The sequence below is a fragment of the Paroedura picta genome, chromosome 15 (genome assembly GCF_049243985.1).
Source record: "Paroedura picta isolate Pp20150507F chromosome 15, Ppicta_v3.0, whole genome shotgun sequence".
In the NCBI taxonomy this organism is placed as follows: Eukaryota; Metazoa; Chordata; class Lepidosauria; order Squamata; family Gekkonidae; genus Paroedura; species Paroedura picta.
In genome coordinates this window covers 7,199,537-7,218,385 of record NC_135383.1, presented here as the reverse complement: position 1 = coordinate 7,218,385, position 18,849 = coordinate 7,199,537, and the positions used below count along the sequence as shown (strand labels likewise).

At 48.7% G+C, this 18,849-nt stretch overlaps 1 protein-coding gene and 1 long non-coding RNA gene across 11 annotated transcripts in view; one reads left to right on the top strand and one right to left on the bottom strand.

The window, feature by feature from the left end:
• KAZN (kazrin, periplakin interacting protein) overlaps positions 1 to 18,849 on the bottom strand; it is a 194,551-nt gene that overhangs the window by 24,153 nt on the left and 151,549 nt on the right. For 9 of the 10 annotated variants that reach the window (XM_077311067.1, XM_077311068.1, XM_077311069.1 and 6 more), the window contains one exon: positions 4,410 to 4,601. In XM_077311067.1, the coding sequence (XP_077167182.1) occupies positions 4,410 to 4,601 (192 nt within the window). Of the gene's footprint in view, positions 1 to 4,409; positions 4,602 to 13,465; positions 13,766 to 18,849 lie in introns of those variants that run through there. The other variant, XM_077311076.1, reaches the window with a different exon arrangement.
• On the top strand, positions 7,524 to 10,052 carry LOC143824157 (uncharacterized). The gene is made up of 3 exons (XR_013226714.1): positions 7,524 to 7,788; positions 8,539 to 8,885; positions 8,984 to 10,052. It is a non-coding gene; the product is annotated as an uncharacterized LOC143824157 (long non-coding RNA).

The following is an 18,849-nucleotide window of genomic DNA, read 5'->3' as shown; positions in this document are numbered from 1 at the left end:
TTAATAAATAATAAGGGAGTCTGCAGATATGTCTCATTTTCCTGCTACAGTGAAAAATTACCCGAATTAATATATTTGGGGTCTTTAAAAACACACACACACACAAAAGACTGTTTCCCTCCTTTCCTTCAGAAAGTTATTAGCTCCAAAGCACTAAAAAAAGAGATTTATTAGCTGCTAAAGAACTTCCTTCCATATAAGATTAATATGAAAATTAATAGAAATGGCCATAAACATTGTGCACAGATGAACAATTGCAGCAACGGATTAAAAGAGCTTGCAAGGAAAGTGTTCGAGAGCCGCCGCAGAGGACAAAGCAAGGAAATGTTTCAACGTTCCCCGGGGGTCAAGGTTCCCGTCATGCGGAGATGACGCTCGGAAACCAGGGGTAATAGCTGGTATTCTCGACTTGTGAAAGAGTAAGATGAAATCACTGAGAGGTGAGTGAGGTTGAGAATATATGTCTGGATCATAACCACCCAGCAAGCTCCTGTGGCCGATGAGGGATTCGAACCTGGGTCTTTGAGAGCTCGACCTGACGCTGTCACTGCAACACTGCGCCGTCTTGAATGTCTGATGTTGTCTCACTCATGCTCACATGACATGGACGTGTATATACGATCTTCCCAATTCCAGTGCCAAGAAATGGAACGGTGCCCTCCTCCATCAAAATGGGGATTTTGGGACTAAGACAACAGGGCAGAGAACTCTGCAATGTTGCCCGTAATTCATTTAAGGGGCGAACGTGGCAATCTTTCCGTATTTCCTCCAACCACCAAAAGAATCCCCCCTCTATCCAAGAAGAAAGCAAACACGTCGTGGTGTCCTCTGCGCCACCATAAATACACTTTCAAACCCTCACCCAAAATGTGCTTTTATCGACCTCAAAGGCCGCAGGTTCATCTCGCATCGGCATCCGGGCTACTATGAAAGAAAGCCCAGTTCCAGTGGGTTTCCGGTGTTTAAGGGGATCAGGAAAAGTGGCATCCCCCCCTTTAAAAAAACCTCTTTTTGCAAGTCTAGAAGCTTTTAATGTGAAAACACTCGTCAAAGAACGCAACAGCGCCGGCCGGGTGTTTCCAATCTCCCAATGAAAATTAACATCTGTTGCGAACATTCTCGGCCGGCGCTGAGATTGCGTCAGGGATGGAGAATCACGCAGGAGAGAGGCCCTGTCAGAGCATTTGAAGCATAGCTAAAGAGTGCAAGCCCAGCTGCAGCGGTAGAGCGCTTCTGGTGCCAACCGAGTGCGAGATTCCCCGGGTGCTAAGAGCTGCTTTGGAGAGACCCGAGGCGGTTCCGTCCGATGGCAGATTTGGGGGATGGCAACCTCTCATTCGACCTTGTGGCCACTTGGCTGGCAGCCACAACCTCCTGAGGGGTTCCTCCTTGTTCCTCAGGCTTCTTCCAAGCGTTGTCCCCCCCATTAGCCCCACAACTCCCACAAGACTCCTTCTGCTTCTGAGAGTTCGGCCGCCATTTTCTTTTTGTCTGTTGCCAGGGAGATGGCGGTCAAACTCTCTCTCTGGAGAAAGCGATTTCTCAAGAGAGGTAACCTCCGAAGAGTTCGGGAAGGCCTCTAGGGTGGCTTGCCGTGCTGTTTTTAAGGCAAGCCGAGGCAGAGAAAGAAGCACTGGCGGTTATATCCTCAGGCTTCTGAGGGAAGATGGCGGCAACAGTCGTGGGTTAGTGGCGGCACCTGCTGCCGCCAACGCCTCAGGTGGCCAAGCATCTCGTCAAGCGTCCGAGATGTACAGCCAGCAGCCAATGGCGACTCCCGATCCAATCTTATCCTAGTTGAAGAGTATTATTGAAGAAAATTATTAAGTCTTGCCTTGCTTTCCAAATACATCTTCGACCAGTGTGGGGGGGGGGGGGAGGGGGAGATGAATACACACAGTATATCTGCTACCTATTTTAAGGGATTGTTTTGTATGCTGCTTGTGGTGAAATCGATTTTATGTCGACTGCCTTCTTGACCTTCTGTCGTGTGGGTTTTTGTGGCCGCATTTGCATTTTAATAGTTTCCCGCTGATTGCTAGAAGCCTGTTCTGCTCCGGATATCCCTGCTGGAGTGAAAACTTTCTCCTTTCATGAAGTCTCTAGACCAATACTCCATAGTTAGAACTCAGGGCCGACTGCAGTTTGAAAAATACGATTTAAAATGGGTGGTAGGGTTTGGAGACATACACGACAAAGACCATCCCAACCGTTTTCCCCCTTCCTTCCTTCCTTCCTTCCTTCCTTCCTTCCTTCCTTCCTTCCTTCCTTCCTTCCTTCCTTCCTTCCTTCCTTCCTTCCTTCCTTCCTTCCTTCCTTCCTTCCTTCCTTCCTTCTTTTAAGAACATCAGAAGAGCCCTGCTGGATCTGACCAGGGGTCCACCTAGTCCAGCATTCTATCTCACACAGTGGCCAACCAGTTTCTCTGGAGATCTAACAACAGAGCATAGAGACTGAGGCCTTCTCCTGATGCTGCCCCTGGCACTGGTATTCAGAGGCTTACTGTCTCTTCAGCACTTCCTCATGGGTAACGTGTTACAACCGCCTAATCCACCTGCTTGCCCTTCTCCGTTCTTTTTCTAGTCTGCAACATCCTTTCCCAGAGATGGTATATGTCTTCCAGGAGATCCCAAGAGCTTTTAATGGAGTATAAACTGCAGGCGTCTTTTGGACCAAGCAGGGGTTATCTCGATTTCTATAAAAGGTAAAGGTAAAGGTGTCCCCTGTGCAAGCACCCAGTCATGTCTGACCCTTGGGGTGACGCCCTCCAGCGTTTTCATGGCAAACTCAATACGGGGTGGTTTGCCAGTGCCTTCCCCAGTCATTACCGTTTACCCCCCCAGCAAGCTGGGTACTCATTTTACCGACCTCGGAAGGATGGAAGGCTGAGTCAACCTTGAGCCGGCTGCTGGGATCGAACTCCCAGCCTCATGGGCAGAGCTTTCAGACTGCATGTCTGCTGCCTTACCACTCTGTGCCACAAGATGCTCTAAGACTTCTATATAGCTGGTTTTAAATGCTGAGGTTTTTCATTTTGATTTGTAAGGAGCCTTGAGGCGGGGTTATAACGATTTTAATGCACAGACAGACAGACAGACTGCTCTCTGGAGAAGTGTCCAGATGCTGAGAATTAGCTTACAACCTGGCTGAAAGGCCTTAGTAATCAAGTCCTCCATCTCCACCCTCTCGTAAAACCACAACCCCCCCCCAAACCAATCTTGAACCTGAGGGGTGTACACTCCAGCGCACCTGATGACTCAGGAAAGTGCATGGTGCCTTAATTTGCCTTTCCCATACTTTGCCACCGTATCGCCCTCGGTCTCCTCCGAGGAAAGTATCTCATTAATCGACAGCATTTCTTTGCCACCTCTCTGAAGAGATGCCCGATAAGGCCTACGAAGATGAATCAGTAAACGCTAAGATCAACTCAAAGACATAAAAACAATTAGCGGTCCATGCAACGGCAAGGTTTTAAAAATAGATATCCCCTTGCAGTGCAGGAGCACCTACTACATATAAAAAGCAAAATCAATACTTAAAATCACAGTGAGGCAGACCCATTAAGAGCAGACCGATATTATTGAGAGTGGTAGAATAATTAAAATCACAGTAAAGCAATTCTGGGAATCAATCCATCATCAGCCAACGCCATAAAATCGCTTCAACGGAGTAATGAAACTATTAAAACACCCCCCCCCATACAGAGGAAGATGCCCACTGTTTCTCTGCATGATTAACTGCTCTGACCTCCCCTTCTGCTAAGCCTAATAAGACTTAACCGGGGAACCTGTAACCCCGCAACATTTCTCCACACATGGATCCTTCGGTCACTTCTTAACACTAAACAACCCTCTCTCCTAAGAGGATTCCCGTTGCATCTCTGCATCAGTCACTGCTCCTTCCCATGAAGAGGCATGGCAACAGTGACCCACACAGAAATGCGGACTTCAAAACGGTTAAGAAATTCCCCCGACTATTAAAATTCAGATTATACTTCTACAATCAAAATTTTGTTGTGGTTTCTGCGCACTGCGCGGCCAAAATGTAGGAACAAAACTCCTACCTGCAATTCTGTAAAAGGAAACGATTGAGGCCTACAAATACCATCCAAAAGCTGCCCTCCTAACCCAAATGACAAGCACCTGGTTGCCTCCTCAGTATTCCAGCAGCAAAGCACTTTATCCCCCCCCCTTCTCTCCCCCCCAAAAGAAGGTGGCGAGTTCCTCAATTGTTTTAATTATTGTTTTATTACGATCACGATGAAAGGTGAGGTGGCCAGAGCCTTTGGGGAAGGGCGGCATTTAAAGCTGTAAATACGTAGATAACTGATAGAGGCGCCCCAAATCTCAGACCTTCCCCAGAAATCGGGGATCTGCTGCAGGAGAGGAGAAGGAAAGTTCAGCTCTTACCTTGGAGGGCTTCTTTGGCTCTTGCCAGCTCCTGCTCCTTTTGCGACAGCTGGACTTTGAGTTCAGTGGTGGAGAGGATCTCCGTTGACTTGCTGCCGTGCGTCTCTTCCAGGTCTTTCGTGAGCATTTCCTTCATTTGGCGGAGCAAGTGGACCTCCTCCTGAAGCTGTGACACTTCTTCTCGGAGAAGCACTGGGAGGAAAAGAAAGGACAATGCGAGGAAGTAAGCAGCCGTCCGTCCTGGGCTCAGGGAGGTCTCCCGCCACTCGGGAGTTCACAATTAAGATTATTCAAGGAATCGCCATAAACAGCAAGAGAGAACGTCCCTTTGTGTGGGAATAACTGGGATGTTTGTTCGTGGCAAGAAACTGTACTTGGGACTGGGAGGAAACAGCCCTCCTGCATGTATTCTCAGCGAAAGCAAGCAGGCAAGAAATTTTCATATAATCTAAAATGATTCTCGACAGATTCATACAGTAGAAAACTAAGTAGAGTTCCAGAAAACAACATAAGGTGGTGGTGGTGGTGGTGGGGGACCGAAGCGTCTGACCTGAGAAGATTTTGGGCCCTTCACCACCACCTCCTCCTCATTAACTATTGCAAGAAAACTGGGAGCTGATGGAACTAGCACAGTTCCGCAGGGCATGCAGGACGGAGCACTTCCGCCAAGCATTTGGTTGAGGCCGGTACAACCGAGAACATCTGTTGGACCCTCCAGAATCCCCCTCCCGGTCTGACCGATCTGCAGGATTATGGTAGAAAAGTTAGTAGATATACAGTGGAAAATGACACATCCGATGTTCAATGTTCCTGATGTTTACTGGTGTTGATTGATGCAGTTACGGAATTCACCTTGTATAGGTCTTATCGGTTTTCATGGTCCCTGGGAACCGCCCTGAGCTGCAAGGGAGAGCGGTATAAAAATGCAAGAAAGAAACAAACAAATAACCAAACAAAAATGAAAGAAATCAAAATTATGATTCCCATTTTGCAGATGGGAAAACTGTCTTATACTGAATCAGTTTCTAGGGAGAGGTCAGGGTTGATTTGGTCTGGAACCCACAGCAGGGGTGGGCAAACTGTGGCCCTCCAGCTGTCCATGGACTACGATTCCCATGAGCCCCTGCCAGCATATGCATTTGCCTAACCCAGGTCCACAGTATTGGTAAAACCCTCTTCCAACACCTCGTTTCAAAGGAATCTTTTGGTCAAACCCTCCTCCAAAACCACATCAGAAAGGAACATATATTTCTTTGAAAAGTGGTGTTAGAAGACAGTTTTACGGATTGTGCTACTGGTCGAAGGCGAGAGCACGCTTACACATCGGTTGGGTTTACTGCAGGCATTTAGCTGCACTCACAGATGCCTGGAGTTTGGTCCAGCATGCGCAATCCCACAAGCCTCTGCGCACGGAGAGCCCATGTGCTTCCTAACAAGCCGAAAGCTACCCTCCGGGAACCATTTTTAAAACCGCCCTTGTTTTCTAAGCCTTGACGCAGGCTGCCTGTAAACTGGGACTTTTGGGGTGGGAGCTGTGCTATGTGTGGCTCCTCACACATCATAAATATTGCCCGTGCGGGGGTGTGAGCGTACAGGCATGCAAGCGAGGAAGGGAATGAGTGAGAGGCCTTTTACCCAAAAAGACAGGGTGGGAAAGGATCTGCTTTCCAGGCAGATAATGGAAATCCAGACACAAAGGGTACGGAATGTTGCCTCCCGAGCTTTATCACAGCGGGACAAAGAACAAATGCTAGCACATTGTTTTAAAAAAGGAATCCAGCAGGCAGGGGGAGTCACTTCCCCATTACCCATACGCAAAGATCAAATGCTCACGGCCAACTAAGGACCACAAATAATAACAATTTGTAATAATAATGCAAGAAGAGCTGTTAGGAATTGTAGTAGGAGAAGAGGAGGGGGCAGAACTGACGGCAACATGACCTAGAAGAAGAGTTGGTTCTTATATGCCGCTTTTCCCTACCCGAAGGAGGCTCAAAGCGGCTTACAGTCACCTTCCCATTCCTCTCCCCACAACAGTGGGGTGGGTGAGGCTGAGAGAGCGCTGATATCGCTGCTCGGTCAGAACAGTTTTATCAGTGCCGTGGCGAGCTCAAGGTCACCCGGCTGGCTGCATGTGGGGGAGCGCAGAATCAAACCTGGCATGCTAGATTAGAAGTCCGCACTCCTAACCACTACACCAAACTGGCTCTTCTAAGTTCTTCCCTTCCAGGATATTGTGAGGGGCCCGAACAGGTCCATCTCCGAAGCTTCATCCTTTTGCCCCCCCCCTCCCACTGTTCTTGATCTAACTCAGGGGTAGTCAACCTGTGGTCCTCCAGATGTCCATGGACTACAATTCCCATGAGCCCCTGCCAGCGTTTGCCGGCAGGGGCTCCTGGGAATTGTAGTCCATGGACATCTGGAGGACCACAGGTTGACTACCCCTGCCTGACTCTTTTTCTCTTCCTAAGGTCAAGGCAGCTTCCCAACCTTAGAAAAACGACGTGACAACATTAAAAAATACAAAACAAGACAATAAACAAACAAACAAAAAGTTGAGAGAGAAAAAGCACAAAGAGAAAAGTCCCTCGAGACAGATCGGAATACAAGTTTAAGACATAAATAAATAAAAGGAGTCCAGCTTTGGGTGGAAGCATTCTGGCACGCAGCCTGAGGAAGCTCAACTGTGGGGCAACAACAGAAAAGACCCTGTTCTTTTTGTTTATTTTTATTAATTTACTTTATTACTCTCCTGCCTTTCGCCTCCATGGGGATCCAGCGTGGCTTATGGCTGCGTCAGACTCCATACAAAGCCTGTTTCTCTTCTTCCTGAAACTACAGTATTTCCTGGCGTATAAGACTACTTTATTCCCTTGAAAAATATGCCTCCAAATGGGGGGGTCGTCTTATACGCCGGGTGCACTTCAGTTGGGATAGACATAGCAGTCCATAGTGGCCCATAGTACTGTGATGTAATGTAACAAACTATATTTTGAGTGGAATGTTGGGGGGTCGTCTTATACGCCCAGTCGTCTTATACGCCGGCAAGTACGGGTATTTTATTCTTTAAGCACCCTGGTGCTCGACCCTCTTTGCATATCTCAACCCCACCAGCAAAACAGCCTCCCTGCGATAGGTAGGAATCCAGTCTGCAGCGTCCAAATGCCAAGCACGAGGCTTGCTGGACCAGGCCCAACGCGTTTCCTGGGTTATTCCGATCTGCATACTCGGCAAACTTGTTTTGCAAAACGCAACCGGCCCAAACCAGAGGCCTTTTCAGAACGTACGGCGCAGCAGGAGGGCACGGCTGAAGAAAGACGAAGCTGCCCTTCCCACCGTAGATTCAAGGCATAAATAGAACAGGAGATGGATGGCAAAGGTCGGCCAGAACAGAAACAGAAGGTGGTGGTGGTGGGAGGGGGGGAGGTTGCTTTGAACAAACTGTATTTTCTTTGCAAAGAAGAAGCAGCAGTATCTAAGGGGTGGGTGGAGGGAAGATTGCAGGTAATTTCCTTTATGACTTTGAGGGAAAAAAGCCGACTGCAGCTGCCTGGAGGCACCGGGTTCAGCCGTAATTGTTTCCCTCAAGTTTGATCACAAGCCACGCAGGCAAGCTAAGCAGGGGAAGACGGGCCAAAGAGAGAGGAGAATTATTTGGCGCACCTTCTCCTCCAACGGGGATGGTAAGGAAGTAGAGACAGCGGAAGTCCTAGAATCATGGAGTTGGAAGGGATCTCCAGGGGCAGAGAGAAAGCCCATCTGGCACGCAAATAGCACACACACACACACACACACACAAAGTTCGGAGGCTATTTCGTGCCTCTCTTATCTCCCCCAACCACTATGTCCAAAAGACATTAAATTCACCAGTGCTTCAGGACTGCTGGCTGTTGCTTGCCAGTTGCCAACCAGGAGTCCTGTCGAGGGGCATAAGGAGGGCAATGTGTTTTGCAAGTCTGTTAAGCAGGCGTGAGAGTCCACCTTAACTTGGCTCCTTGCCTTTCGACAGTTCAGCCCCAATCCATCTGGGACTGGGAGGGAAAGAGACAGAGAGAGAGAGAGAGAGATCAGGAGAAAATGAAAAGCTTAATCCTCTTCTGCTCTCTTCCCCCCTGCCGGCTCCTTCCAGGAACATCAAATGAAAGTGGATCCTTTAATCTCCCCCAAAATCTAATTACAGCCAGAGAAAACGATAAACAGTGATGCTCCGAACAGGTACGCTGTGTAGCCTAACTTCCCTCCCAGGAATAGGAAGGGGAGGGGCACACTTCTGAATTTATCCTTCAGGGCACAAAGCATGATGGTTTCAATTAGGGTTGCCAGCCTCCAGGTGGGGGCTGGAGATTTGGGCTTACAACTGGACTCCAGGTGACTGGGATGATTTTTGGCTGAGTTCATGTTTCTTTATCCCGCCTCTTCTTCCAAGGAATTCTGAGGGTGGTACAAGACTGTCGACCCCCACCACAGCCCTGTAAGGTAGGCCAAGCTGAGAAAGCCCCCCTGTTTGAGTGACCCAAAGTTGCTCCAACTAGCTTCACCGCCGGCTACGGTTTTAAACGTTGCTCTTGTTCTAGCTCCGACACGTTAACCACAACAACCTCGCTGGATATTTGATTACCGTAAATTATAGGCTGCTTTTCAACCCAATTCAAAGCAGCTTACAAGACCGAGAACCAGAAAAACGGTGAAACAAAAGAGCCAAGATTACACAACGTCATTCCAATTCTATGCAGCTAGGCTGCTATTATTACCAATTTGATTTTCTTTCTCAGGCCAATTTTGCTTTGTTGTTATTGTTGATGTTTTTGGGTTTTAAAAAAACAACAACAAGATTTCATGGCTTGCCGGCTAAGCCTGTTCTGTGATGAGACTTTAGCAAGGTAGAAAGGTTATATATAAATTTTCTAATTAAAGCAACAAGTGCGAAAACACGGGGAGAAAAAAAAAGAAGGAGAAATAATCAGCGAGCCTGCCTTCTGTCCTTGATGTTTCAAATGATTTACCCCCTTCTTCCCGCTTTTACAAACACATTGATTTTCAAGATGAACATGATGGAAGTCAGGGTGAGGCAGACATAAAAGGGGAAGGTACCTGAGAAGGCGCCAGATTTTCTCACCCTGGGTAACACCTGCCTCAATTTTGTCTTCCGCACAACTAAATTAAAAGGACGCAGCCTTTAATCAGTTGACAGGTTGCTTACCAACCTGGCAGCTTGCCTACCAGCGGACAGCGCCTGGCTGAGAGGTGGCAATACATTGGAATACTCAACAACATTCCAACTTGGGAAGACTTAGCCAACCAACACTGGTAACGCTGTGGTGGTGAGTGAAGATCGGTTTCTCCGGGGCATTTCTCCATTCCAGCTGACCTCAAGAGTTGCCGAAGAATCAAGACTCTTCTGGCTGCCCCTCTCAGGGCCAAAGGAGAGAAAACCCCCCAAAGATCTAATTGTTCCTTATGCAAATGAAGGACTGTAACTCAGCCAACCAGAGGCTTGCATTTCATGAACTTATGGACCAATGAACCGCTCCCGTCAAGGACCAATCAGGTTCTTTGGTTGGCAAAGAAAACTGTATATAAGCCCATGTTCTTCCTACGTTCCCCATTCGGTATTGTTGGTGTTGGTTGCTGTTACTTCAGTACAAGAGCTGTTGTTTTCGAACGACTTTGGGGCTCGTGTCTACCGAACCCGCAGACTTAGTAATGTCGATCTGCCCTCCCCTACCCAAATGGCCAATGATGTGCCGGGAGGGGCGCCGGGTGGGCATGTGCACAGCTATGCTTCCCAACCGGATTCTGGGGTTTCTCGAAACCTGAAGGATGTTTTAGGGGTCTCTCAATGGTAAACGGTAATGACTGGGGAAGGCACTGGCAAACCACCCCGTATTGAGTCTGCCACGAAAACGCTAGAGGGCGTCACCCCAAGGGTCAGACATGACCTGGTGCTTGCACAGGGGATACCTTTACCATTTTACCTTTTACAATGGTTAAAAAAGTTATACCCCACTGAAGCCCCTCCCCAAATCTCCTCCCTCCTTAGGCTTCACCCCCGGCATCTCCGGGTATTTCCAAACCCTATCTACAGGCAGTCACACTAGCCCAGATTGTTTAACCAAGCTGTCTCTGCTTTGTGACCTGAAAGGAGTGGGAAAAAAAATACCCAGAGATAACTTTAGCAATATTTCTCTAACAGTCGTTTCAATACTTGCTGGAACATGGCCGGCATCCCGATACTCCCAAGACTATGGACAGGTTTCCAAAAGCACCTCTCTGTTCTGCTACTGCGTTAAAAAAAAAATTGCTCCCTCATTACGCATATTTCCCCCACACGCTCGCCATAAATTCGCACAATGCTTTAATTACATTCCAGAGCCTCAATATTTCCCCCCCTGTTTCTCCATATATAGGCATGCATATGGAGAGAGAGACGCAATTCGGAAGAATGAGTGATGGCTGTTAAAACACACACACACACACACACACACTCACACAGCGTGGAACGGGGTTTGCAGGGCTGCAAGCAATTGTGGACTTAAAAGAATGTGAAATTAAAGGCCCAGGGACTTGGCACTAAAATTAGATTCCCCCCCCCTCCACTTCCCCTGGCTAAAGTATGCGCTGGGCCTAGATGCTGGGAGTGGAGCAGGAAGGCTTTGGCCTCTGCAGGAATGGGCCGTGTGGCTTTGGGGGGCATTCGCCCCATAATTATGGCTTTCCGTTGCATGTTGACAACTCTTGGTGTGGAAGGCCCATTAGCAAACACAGCCGGGTGATCTTTCCCCCCCTTATTTTGACGACGCAGGGAAAGAAAAAGAGCCAGGGCAGTCTTCCCTTGTCGGGCCCTGAGCGATTTCTAGAACTGGGGGAGACAGGCGTGCAATGACCCCAACGTTTCACAAGTGGAAGTGGGGATAATCTGGGCACAGTGATCTTCAAGGTGGCCTCCAAACTGACGGGAGATGGGGGGAGGGTTGTCAGATCCAGGTTGGGAAACTTCGGGAAGCTGGCATCCCTGCAGACATGCCGTGGTAACCACAGATACGTTTCCTGGTGCGCACAGTAAGGTCTGTAGGTTCCCCCTGGGATGGGGATGTCAGTCATTTTGTGATGGCGCCCACTCCCTATCTAACATCCTGAATGAATTCACAAGTTCAACATGATTAGGAACCCCTGCTGCTGTATGCTCCCGTAATCCCCGGTATGTAAACCCTTCTCCGAAGAAGAAGGAAAGGGGGCTTATCAGAGACAATGTGCAGAAAATACGGTTAAAAAGAGCGTTCGGGAGCCACAAAGCCCAACTGGGAATGAAGGGGACACCTAAAGGTGCAGCAGGGAAATCTCAAACTGCATGAAGCGATTTATGTTTTTCCGAAATATACACGCTGCCTTTCTGCCCTTCTCAGGGCGACCCGGTGAATAACAGATTGAAAATACACATAATAAAAAACAGGTCTTAAACGCCATTGAAACCAAACGAAAACAAACCGCTCAAACAATTAACATCCCAAAGTGAAATACGGACACAAAAACAGAACAATGGCAGATTGCACAGGACAAGGAGGAGGAATCATTGAGGGGACCGCCTGATGAAACGAAAAATTCCTCACTTCCCAAGGGAAAAATTTCAAACAAAGGTTGGATACACACTTTTCTTGGATGCTTTAGGAAGCTTAGGGCTGATCCTGCGTTGAGCAGGGGGTTGGACTAGATGGCCTGTGTGGCCCCTTGCAACTCTATGATTCTGTGATTCTTAGATGGGGACAGGTGAGGGGACAGGTGAGCCTCCTTGGGGAGAGATGAAGGAGGTTATCACCTGCCTCATCCCAGAAGGCACAAGCTCCTGAAGCAGGGCTTCAGAAGATACCTCACTGGCTGGCTAGGTTCATATAGGAGTAGAAGCTGAGGGAAACATTTCATTTTCTTTTTTTCTTGAACTATTCCAAGCAGGGTTTTTGTTAGCAGCAGCAAACGCTTGGGGGGGGGGGGGACGACACTCTATGCAAGCTGTTCTGGTGGCACTGAGGAACTGTTCAAGGTCCTGCAGGGCTCTGATCTCGTTTGGAAGAACGTTCTGCCAGGCCGGGACCAGAGTCAAAAAAGCCCTGGTCCTTGTTGAGGCCGATCTGTCCTCCTCCAGACCAGGGATTTTGAGCAAATTTTGCTTGATAGATGTTTAAGCACTTTGGGGGACATACAGTTGGCAGCTCTAAATTCAAGGGATTCCCCAAGATCTTCTTGGATTCCTTCTCCTTGCGCCCACAAGGATCTCTTTCGGAGTGACAAACCGGCAGATGGAAAAGGAATCCTTCACCCCTGCAATGCATTCTCCAAGCGGAAACACAACATTACAGAATATTGAGAAGCTAACCCCCCCCCCGCCCTCTGTTCTATCGAGGGTTATCCTAACATCGTAGGCCCAAGCCAGAGTGACAACTCTGAACTATCACGTCTAAACAGGCCGGCTTAATCGCTCATCTTGAAAAGAAAAGGCTATCAAAGGTCAGCCCATAATAAAGGCAGAAAAACCTGGAATCCTTCAACAAGGTGCAGAAGAGGAATCCGGGAAAGCGGTTTCCGAAGCCCCTTCCCATTTGTTTCTTAGCCGCCAGAGAAATGCAAGTCAATTCCTCGGATGGCTGCAGACGAACGAGCCAAACAGCATGGCTGAAATCTTAACAAGCTGCTGATGGAGGCGAGATTTACGCCCCGCGAGGAGGCAGAGCTGGCTGGCGAATGGATCGCAGGCGTTCGCTTCCTGCATATCAGCACGCTCCCTGCATCCAAAACGGGAACGGGTTTCTGCCTGCCGATTACGTTCTCATCCTGCCCTTCCGCCAAGGAGCTCGAGGAGGGACTTCCGCCCTCACAACAACCCTGCGAGATAGGCTTACTGCGAGTGACGGGGCAAAGGTCACCTAGTGACCTCCCTGCTGTGGGGAGAGAAAAGGGAAGGTGACTGTAAGCCGCTTCCCCCTCTACGGTTCTATTCTCCCAAGGACAAGAACAGGGAAGAAGACAGACTCCTTAAAAAAAAAAAATCAAAACGTTTCACTTACGAACTGGCAAGGACTTCTTCTGCAAATGATTTCGCAATTAAAAAAAATAATAACTCGGCAGGAATGTAGCGGTGGGGGGACTGAATGAAACCCAATACCCCACGGGAATCCCTTTCTCCAAAACCTGACGCTGCACGGCCAGCCTTCCAGGAGAGCACGCCGTGGTCTGCCAGCTGAACATTACGTGCTCGGATGGGGGGGATCGGCCCTTTCTTAAGCTTCACCTCCCGGGATTGTGCTCAGGCCAAAAAATAACAGCAGCCACCACGAGAACCTTCCCCGCCACCATCGTCCGGAGCGAAGCGCGAAGCATTCAAGGCTCTCATCTGGAAGCCGATCCCTGGGGACGTGCCAAGGGGGTGGAGGGAAGAGAACGCTCACATATTTTCCCACGCTACGGATGCTGAAGAATCTGCAGGCTGGGGGAGGCTGCTTAGGAATCCCCCCACAAACACACACACACACACACACACAGGCTTGCTGAACACACTAAGCTTGCATTAGGGGGGTGAGGGAAGTGGGGGTGGTCCCGGGCTACAGGATGTGGCAAAGGCCCAACGAACACCCCTCCCTCCCCCTCCCGGCACCGTAAGAGATAAACGGCGTTTTTGATCTCAGCTTCACAAAGACGGAAATGTCCGGGGGCTGCGGGTGTACGTTGTTCCCCACCCTGCAAATCGTTAGATTCCAAAATACGCTTGGTGCCTGCTAAAAATTACAGCGTATGACGTATCTGATCAAGGGAGCTTTGATTCTCGAAAGCTCACCCCCTCGTCTTATGGGTCTCTAAGGTACTACGGAGTCGAATCTAACTGCTCAGCCACGGGCCAGCGTGGCTACTCTTTGAAGCACACTATGGTTTTAGTTATTTATTTAGACTTTCTCGCCAATAGGGCCTAAACCTGGTTATGGCGTTCTTCTTTCCTTTGTCTAGCTTCACAACAACCTTGTGAGGACGGACAGTGCGTCTGGAGTAGCCCAGTGCCAAGAGCCTAGTTCTTCCTGGGTTGAGAACCATGATGGCATAGTTGGGCAGTGGCAAAAGAAGTCCTCTCCCTCCAGGTGGCAGAAGAAGAAGGAGAAGGAGAAGGAGAAGGAGAAGGAGAGGAGGAGGAGCAGCGGGAGCAGCAGGAGCTGCTGTTTTTACCACTCGAAGTCTCAAACTGGCTTGCAATTGCCTACCCTTCACAGAAAAAGACTTTATTTCAAAAAGGTGCCTTAGATCCAGTAACAATGCGAGCAGCAATGTGCAACTGGTAAGATGGAACCCCCAGAATTTTAAAGGGTGCAAGTGTTTACGATGCGCAGAATTCTTGACTCAGGCAGAATTAGAATTCAGACCATAACGAGACAGACGTCAGCATTCCAGGATTAGGTGTGATTACTCCAGCGCTTGGTCCAAATTTCAACACCCCCCACCTCCCGGTTCTCCAATTCTCCTCTCCACCATGAAACATTTAGCCTTTTCAACAGATTAGCTGGTCCCGTAAGAGGCAGACAGGCGACGGAATTAATCCCACCTCTCCAGACTGGGTCAGGATCCATTGATCAAAATGATACCCAGCCCCTTCTCCCCTTTTTAAACGGTTACAGTTGTTTCCCCAAAGCATTCCACCCAGCCGGCCCCTGATTTTCCTTATCGGTGGCAAAGCACGTTTTTAATATGTTCCAGAGGAACAGCGGCTGCCTTTTAACAGAGATCACAGGCTAAGAGCGACACAAAAGATTATTTTCTTTTTTTCTTTTTGCAGACGTGTTCGTTCAGAGAAGTAAAATCTCCTTCCAATGTTTCTCAAAGCAAAAGGGACCCTCCGTTGTGTCCCCCCCCCTCCGCCCAATTGCTATTAATATAAAGGTAACCTCGCACATTGCATGCCTGCCTATCAAAGGATTGGGACTGTGGACAGAAACTTATTCAGGTAGGTCAAGAGAACTGACTTTCCCCTTACTGCTACGGTGGTGCTGATCCAACACACTGAACTCTAAGGTAGGAGAAAGAGGGATGCCCAATTGAAGAGAACCAGTATGGTGTAGTGATTAGAGCAGCCTTTTCCAACCTTTGGACCGTGGAGGAGCCCCTGAAATAATCTTTCAAACTTCAAGGAGCCCCGGAAGCGATGTCAGATGGCCACGCCCCCCTTGCCACACCCCCGGAAGTGACATCACTGCCTGCATCCTTAGTCCTCCTTTTTCTCTCTCTCTAGTCTTTACTAGAAGAGTCGGAGCTGAGAAGACAGCCCAGACCCCTCCGTACCATGCCACTTCAGAGCTCCTGGGGACCCCCAGAGGTCCACGGACCTGGTTGGGAATCCCTGTATTACAGTGTCTGACTCATATCTGAAAGACCCAGGTTCAAATCCCTGCTGTGCCGCGGAAGCTTGCTCAGTGACCTTGGGGCGGTTGTACCCTCTCAACCTAGCCTACCCCACCCCACAGGGTTGTTGTGAAGATAGCATGCAAGAGAGGGTATTGCTGAAGGCTGCTGGTATCTGTCTCCATTGGGGAAAGGAGTGGGGTGGTTAGAATGCTGCAGTGGGATCTGGATGGCGAAGGTTTGCAGGGTTGTTGTGAGGATAACACACACAAGATGAAAGCTGCTTTGTGTTTCCGCAGGGGAGACTGGTGGTACAGAAATGAAATTGATAATAGAGGGGCCCAGCTGAGGTGGCAGTGCTGTCCAGGGCAACCGGAAGCCCCAAGTTCAAATCTCTCTTTGCTTTACTGCTCTGCCAGCAGTACAGGGACCGACCAGGTGCACCAGATTTTCATGGAGATAATGTATGCAAAGTGCTTTGAACACTCTCCAATGCTTTATAAATGCAAAGGCTTCCTATTTCTCTCCCCCCCCCCTAATTGCAGCGAATTCCCTTGGAACAGAGCTCCCCAGATTGTGTTTTAATTATTTACTCAGCTCGTGCAATTAACCCATTTCATTAAATAAATTGAGGGCTGCTGCCATCCCAGCGCCCCCATCCAAAGAGGAGGCTGCTCACCGCATCTCTGTATGATCCACTGTTCTCGCCTTTTGGCTGCCTTATAATGTCTCTGCTGACAGTGGGTCATTCTGTCTCCTCTGAGTTTGTCCAGTCCCTCCTGATAAAAGGCCAGGAGTGATCTTGCAATCTAACTGGCACACTGAATCAGTGGGCATTGAATGAGACAGCATCGGCTTTTCTGGTTCATTTGGTTCACTCTCAAGAGAGCGTTCTGTTCCTCCGTTCTGCGTTTTGCCTGTCAAATTTTTGCCCCGTCCCTTTCCCTAGGAGCCAAGTTCATTTCCCTTTCCTCTGTCATACCTTCTCAACAGCCCTGTGAGGTAGGCTGGTATGAGACAGGCTAGAGGACATCCACAGGCTGGTATGAGACGGACTAGAGGATATTCACAATATTCCAGCTGCAAAATGTAGGTTGTTTCCCCAATGAATTGTGCCATTTATAGATTGGGCAACCTGCTAAGTCAAAATGTCCAGTTTCTGTGCCTAGGTCAGACCAGCCCGTACTTTACATGTTTGTGAGAGACGGAGGAAAAGGGGGGTAGTCCCAGAAGCCGCAGAGCACAGCAGCTCTCAAAAAATAATCTCTGTCTCTGTCTCTATACACACAAAACAGGTCATCTTTTCCCCTGATTGTAAGACAGCCCAGGTTTCTTTCTTCTTTTTTTTAAATCCATATAATAAAGTTTTAAAATGGCATACTGGCTGCAAATTGTGCTACTAGCGCTCCGTGACGTCACAGGTACTATCCAATAGGAGCTGAGCATCGCACTCTGAAGCAGCCCTGGCAAGAAGCTGCTTCCCTCCGTGAGGATCCAGGAATCTCCTGACGGAGCCTGAACTACAGTTGCGATTACGATGCGCCCCGTCGCAGAACTTGCTACAATGATGTTGGTACGAACAGTAACGTTCCTTCCCCTCATAGACACCGGGCCTGAATACAGTACGGCTACTTTGTTCCCTGAGGAGGTGGAATGTCGGTGAACATTCCATGCCGTCTCGCCAGCTCCGCAAAGTCAACATTTGCCTTAAAGTACGGGTGGAGGTGGGGCAAAATGACCAGATTGGTCTGAGGCTATAGTATCTGACATTGCCTTTTCCACATGGAACCTCATAAAAAGCTACAAAAGGAGCGCTGGGTAAAGCAAGCCAATAAAAATCCTCGACATCTGCCAACCATTTGCGAGTGTGCCAAACGTTGTTACGGAAGGCCGGGGTTCGGCTTCCGAGCCCTTTGCAAAAATGAGGGGGTGGGGAACGTAGCACCCTGTGGACTCACGGGAAACCTCGGACCCACGGATAAAGCCGTTTGCGGCCCTTTTAGACGCATGTCACCATCTTCTTCAAAACAGGGCATTTCCACAGTTCGCAGAGCAGATAATCACAACAAGGGCAACCAATACACTGGAATAAAGCGAAACCACCATAAAACGGCATTTAATAAGGCCAGACAATGGGTTCCGCTTACTTTGCAGAGGCCGAATTACACCAGGCCATGAATATGTTCCCAGGGAAACGATAGTAAAAATTTTTACAACCTCAGGTAATTGTTATCCGAACAGCCAGCCGAGTTCTCCCTTTCCCCGTTTTTTGCACTTCGGCGCGCGTAAACCCAAGCGCCAAATGCATTCACGCCACGTTAAACGCACGATGCGTCAACATGTGGAACGGCTAAGTGTATCATCCCCGCATGAAATGGCTGTGGCTCAGTGGGAAAGTCCCCGTCTCCCCCCGCCCTGCATGTGGGAGGTTCCAGGTTCAATTCCCAGCATTTCTGTTTCGAGAAGCACAAGTCAACAAATGTGGGGAGGGAAAGATCTTCTACGCATGGGCGCCACGGCTGGTCAGAGCAGACATGTTTAAGCTAATTGGCTCGCTGGTCTGATTAGGTAGAAGGCAGCTTCATGTATAAATCTTTAGTTCAAATGCCAAACATCCGTGATGGACATGCAGAAAGCCCCTGAGTTCAAAAACAGCGGGTAGCAAATACTCTGCCCGAGAACCAAGAGAGCCACTCCCAGGCAAAATCAGAGAAGGCTCATCTAGTTTATGTGTTGATTTGCAGGAGAATAGCCAAGTTCAAGTCCAGACCATGCAGATTTCCAGGGGATAAGCTTTCACAAGTCAAAGTTCCCTTTGTTAGCTGAACTCACTGCCACGGGATTCAGAGACAGTCGCTTTAAAAGGCAAATTATTGGAGGGCTTCTCCATCAATGTCCTAGCGACCGTCAATCAATCAATCAATCGATCGATCGATCGATCGATCGATTTTAAATAGTCATAGAACAGAGCATTAAAAAACACAAGCATAAAAACAGATAAGGGTATTAACAAAACCATAAAACAGGAGGGGCAAAACAATCCAACATCCATCATCATCAAACTTAAATA